The sequence below is a fragment of the Notothenia coriiceps genome, unplaced genomic scaffold, assembly GCF_000735185.1.
Source record: "Notothenia coriiceps isolate Sejong01 unplaced genomic scaffold, NC01 NC01_scaffold00006269, whole genome shotgun sequence".
Classification (NCBI taxonomy): Eukaryota; Metazoa; Chordata; class Actinopteri; order Perciformes; family Nototheniidae; genus Notothenia; species Notothenia coriiceps.
Genome location: NW_011338970.1, coordinates 121,139 through 126,765, shown reverse-complemented (window position 1 = coordinate 126,765; position 5,627 = coordinate 121,139). Strand labels below are relative to the sequence as shown.

The 5,627-nt window shown below is 40.7% G+C and overlaps 1 protein-coding gene across 1 annotated transcript in view; it reads left to right on the top strand.

Annotated features, from left to right (window-relative positions):
* The window catches only part of LOC104943581 (transcription initiation factor TFIID subunit 4-like), a gene marked incomplete at its 5' end in the record, with an annotated part of 18,644 nt that overhangs the window by 4,816 nt on the left and 8,201 nt on the right, over positions 1 to 5,627 (top strand). Inside the window, one exon of the mRNA XM_010769031.1 lies at positions 2,602 to 2,732. Within this exon, the coding sequence (XP_010767333.1) occupies positions 2,602 to 2,732 (131 nt within the window). The remainder of the gene's footprint in view (positions 1 to 2,601; positions 2,733 to 5,627) is intronic.

The following is a 5,627-nucleotide window of genomic DNA, read 5'->3' as shown; positions in this document are numbered from 1 at the left end:
AAGTGGCCAAAATCTGATCAGCTCATTTTCAGACAGGTTTTTATAGAAATGGATCAGGACAAAAAGAGAGAGAATCTTTGTTCCTGAAACTTTCAGAGTCTCTTTCCACAGAGGGGACACATGTTGATGTAGAAGAGACATGAAGAAGAGGGGACACATGTTGATGTAGAAGAGACATGAAGAAGAGGGGACACATGTTGATGTAGAAGAGACATGAAGAAGAGGGGACACATGTTGATGTAGAAGAGACATGAAGAAGAGGGGACACATGTTGATGTAGAAGAGACATGAAGAAGAGGGGACACATGTTGATGTAGAAGAGACATGAAGAAGAGGGGACACATGTTGATGTAGAAGAGACATGAAGAAGAGGGGACACATGTTGATGTAGAAGAGACATGAAGAAGAGGGGACACATGTTGATGTAGAAGAGACATGAACATGTGGATTTTGCATAATAGGTGACCTTTAACAAAGCCCAGTTACGCCTCATGGATGTAACGTGCAGGTATTTGACCTGATTAAATGTCAGCGGGCACCAAACTGGTTAAGGAATGTGTTTCTCAAGCGGACGTCTGTACTACATTTTATGGCATTTAATCCAATATTTCTCAAGACATCTCACTCAGAACTCTAAATGTGAACCTCATGCTGGTCCTGTTAGAAACGTCATAGGATTACCAAATTAATTAGAATGTATTGTCTGGGAAACATTAATATCTGTGCCAAATGTCATCATCTTCTATCAAACACTTACGGAGATATTTAGATTCGACCAAAGTGGTAGACGTTGCCTTCCCTACAGCCACATGTCAAAAATGCAAAACATTTCACCCAACTGGAGATGTTAGAATATGTATAGCAGGTTATCCCTGTTATCTGTTCTGTTTTGTACCAATGAAACTAAATATCAAAGCTGTTCAGTTCATTAGTGTTTCTGGGTCCAGAGCTTTTTTTTCTCGGTCCAATTCCTTCGTGTTTTCGCTCACAGAAAAGTCTCTTAAACTTTCTCTGAAATATTAATGTCCCTGAAAGATCTTGTTTTTTAAGGAAGCGGAGCCTATTAGTGTTCGTCTTCTGACCTTGTGACATTGCCACATGTGTTGCCTCTGTAATCACAAGGCTAACAGGCCTCCCTCCATCCATTTCAAAGCTTTAGCGGATCTGCACTATATGTATTGTGCAGCTGATTTACATAATTGGTGTGGTTTACTTAAAAGGGCGCCAGAGAGAAAAACGATGGTAATGGAATAATTTAAAAGGAAGTTGGAATCGGAAAGTAACCCACCAAAGTCCTCTTCTCTTTTGTTATGACTTCAGATGGTTCTTAGCTCCGAGGAAACTCAATTATCTTCCTCCTACGATGCGAGATGGTCAATGTCGTTTACACACTCGAAGACGCTCAGCTAGTGAAGCCAAGACAGTGAAACAAATGAACCATCCAGTGGTATGGCTCCGATGTCTGTCTGGGAGTGAATTGCACGCACTAATGCAGACAGTTCTGTGTGAATGTGTGTGTGAGTACAGTAGGCGTGTATAAGTAGAAACAATTAGAGTTGTGTTCCTCCTTTTCTTACGAGTTTAGTGTGTGTTGGTAGTGAGACAATTACCTTCTACCTGCTTAGATTGTCTTTTTCTCGAGATTGAAAAAGTGAAGTGTTGATAGACCAATCGCTTTCACCCTGTTTTCCCTTTCAGTAAATTAAATGCAAACTTATTAAACACCCCGGTAGTTAAATGGAAGATAAACATCTGGGAATGACGGCATTATATGGTAACACAACTGTTAGGAATCGTGGAAAAGAGTAGGACCCAAATGCAGACTACAAAAAGGTAAAGGTTATAAACCAAAGCAAGCTTTATTTAAAAGCTGAAAAAACACAAAAACATGGCATGAAAAACACAGACTGACCGTGACCAACAAGGCAGGAGAGACTAACTAGAAGCGTGACGTGAAGGGAGGACAAACAAACAATGAACCGACAGGGGAACACAGGAAGAGACAAGACTAAATACAGGGAGGGGTAATCAAGAGACGAGAAACAGCCGGGCAGGGCAGGAGAAACACAAGGGCAACAGGTGAACACAATCAGACAACTAGACACACCAGGGACACTAACGACAGGATAACAAGACACAGGTGGGAGCAGAACAGCAAAATAACACCCGAAACAAGACGGACTAAACTAAAAACGTGACATGACATTAATAATGTATAACAACTATGGGAAATAGTAAATATGAAGTCACAAGTCATTATAAAATGCTTCTTCATAATATCTAATGATTATTGGCGCATTATGAATAGATATGCATGCTTATAATTGTTATGTGCTATAAGTAGATAATAACCCAATAAATGTATGTATATAATGCGTTATAGACACGGGCTTCATAGAAGGTGAAATCCAACTGTTTGTCGCAACAAAACTAGTGAAGTGTTTACACAATGTGGTTTTAGTTATAATGAGTAAAAGAACCAACAGTGATTTTAGTTCGAGAAATGATTCGTTCTAATAAAACTGTGTGTGTGTGTGTGTGTGTGTGTGTGTGTGTGTGTGTGTGTGTGTGTGTGTGTGTGTGTGTGTGTGTCCTTCACAGCTAAGAAGTTTGGGGTCACAGAGGTCCCGATGGAGGCGGTCACGTTCATCTCACACGCCGCACAATCACGACTTCGAACTGTCGTAGAGAAGGTTTCCAGCATCGCTCAGCAGCGACTGGACTCCTGTAAGGTAGGAAGAACACACACACACACACACACACACACACACACACACACACACACACACACACACACACACACACACACACACACACTCCAATGCTTCATGATTTAAAGCTACTCTTGCTTTTGATCTCACTTTAATTGTTTTACTAAGTTGCAGTCTGTAGTCACGGCCCTTCTACTGTTTGTTCATCTATAGAACTAGAAACATGACTTAGTTGAAGCGCTTGCTTTAGTGAGAAAAAAGCAGCAATGGCATTTCACACAAGTGATACAAAAAACTCTTGCGTTAGCTCAGCCTTCAAACAAACCATCGCTAGGTTGTTGAAAATAATGGTCCCTAACTGTTGGGGATTTGTTGCAGTAGTGTCTCCACAGACACCAAGTTTGTTAAACTGCAAATGCTAATAAATGTCATCCTTAAGCCATAGGGTCAACCACTTATCTGTCACCCAATTTGGCGATAGACAGACATTGATTTAAACAAAAATCTTTAAGAGTAATTATAAATATTAGTATTGTTAAGCGGTCATCACACTACCAAAGTTTATTTAAGACATAATAACTTCAGAAGTAACAATGCAGTGAGATATTGGCTCTTGTTTTTAAACAATGCATCATCTTGTTAAGTGAAAAGATCCTCCTTTGAGTTGTATCTCAGATGAAACTTTATTTTCTCTCACATATTTATTGGAAAATCACCAACTAACATCAGCACTAACATCAGCAAACATAAAACTTTGGAGCATTTGCGGCTTATATTGTAACACAACATCTCCTGATTCTGTTCAAATATAGTTCAAAAGTAGTTCTCCCAGCTAATTACAAGATCTGATTTATCTAAATATCCCTTCTAATTTTAAGAAATCTTACCAAGCTAATTTTCACTTGTCCTATTTCAAGTGAAAACACGTTGTTTTCATTAGTTTTGTTTTTGGAGCAGCATTTTTGCCGGTGCATTCCTCGTTAATTGAACATTGTCCCGACACTGAATCCCCCAATTTCTTCTTTAAGAGAGAGAACAATAACTCTGAACATGTGAACTGAACTGTTGGACAGAACAAACTTTACTTATGAACCTCCAATATGGTAAAAGGGAAAGTATGGGCTTTATTCCAAAGCAGCAGTTTACATAAACGGGAAGACCATTATGATTTTAAACATACAGTAGCAGAGGTTGCGCTTGAGTTTTTTGCTGCCCGTCATTTTGATGGGCAGGATCGTAAAATGTCCATCACAACCCATTATTACCCGTCGGTCTGTACACAACTCTGACGGGGGGGGGGGTGTGGCTCCTGAACTGTTAGCGCCGGTGTTATGCATGCCCTCTGCACCTCGCGGGAGCGCGCCACAGCGTAAAAACTAGTGATGTCCCGATCACCTTTTTTTGCCCCCAGATTTGCTGATACCGATTTTTCCCGATCCGATATTTATGCAATGCATTAAGAGAAAAAAAAGCATTCAAGTTGTCCCTTAAGTTTATTTTTTTATTTAAATTGGATATTCTATTCAACATGGATATAGCTTCTTTCTTTCACAGCAGCATTGGATCAGTTCAGTTGTGCAGCATTGGATCAAAACAAAATAAAGCTTTCAGTACTCGTTAGCTTACTGCTACAATTAGACACTGCACCCACTCTGTTGCCAGATTTGAGAGAAATAAGCAACCAGGTCTATGAAAACAAGCCCCAAAGAAGCAACACATACATGATGTTGTGTAATTTGAAACCAAAACTAAGGCCTCAGGATGACTTTAAGACTTGAACATGGTCATTTTTGTTTTGTAACATTAAATAATAATTAAAAAATCCGATCCCCGATTTTTTTGTCCCGATTCCGATCTTTTGAAAATCACGTGATCGGCTCCGATCCCCGATCACGTGATCGGATCGGGGCATCTCTAGTAAAAACGTTTCAATGATTTGTTCGACAAAGTTAGGTTTGGAAACGTTATCATCTCCTCTTTGGCGGGCGTGCATAACACCGGAGCCTCGCTGCGGGGACGCTTTGGCGCTGTTCTGAGTTTGTTCTAATCTGTCAAAATGACGGACTGATTTCAGATTTTTCCGTCATTGTTAAAAAGAATCGGTCACAGACGGAAAATATTCGGTTGACGCGACCTAACAGTAGTATACACACTTGGAGGTGGATGTTCAACAGAGTTAGGAAAGAAACTTCATGGCGACATTTACTCACATATTAAAACACATGCATTTGAATATAGACTACTCTGCTCCAACATTCCCACGTCGGTAAACAGCAGCACGCACACAAACACTTTTATATATCTCCCGTATAAACTCACAGACGAATACGCAGCTGAACCACTAACATAAACACATAAAGTTAAGCCCTTTTTGTGCCTTTAAGTTGATAAACAGAGCCTTCTCAGTCACTCAGCGTAAACTTGAGATATAAAGACACTTCTAAGTGCTCGTCTCCCGCGTACCTCTCTCGTTATTGGTGACTTTATCTCTCGTAGGCCTTGAATGCAAATCTATAACCACATTTAATTGGTGTACTTTAAAGCTCAAATCCATCTCCACTACAAGCGTGAATCTTGGCGTCGTTGGGAGAACTGGGGGAAACTTTGAAAATGTGTTTTTCCTGACACCAAGGGAGGAAGAGGAGCATCGCTGCAGCTGTCCCCATCTTGTTTGGCACTTCTTTCTCTTCTTCTTCTGTTCCTTTTTTGTGGTTTTGTAAATGAGGTGTGTGCGTGAGGGAGGCGGCGCTCTGTGAAGCCACTCTGTTGACATCAGCGGAAAAAAAAGAGAAATGAAAAGACCAAACGAGAAAGCGACGGCCTTAAAGAGCAGCCGGGCTTCAGCGGGATCTTCAGCAGGAGTGCAGGCTCAGCGCTGCTACAAAGAAAAGGCTGGATGAGAGGGAGGAAAGGGGG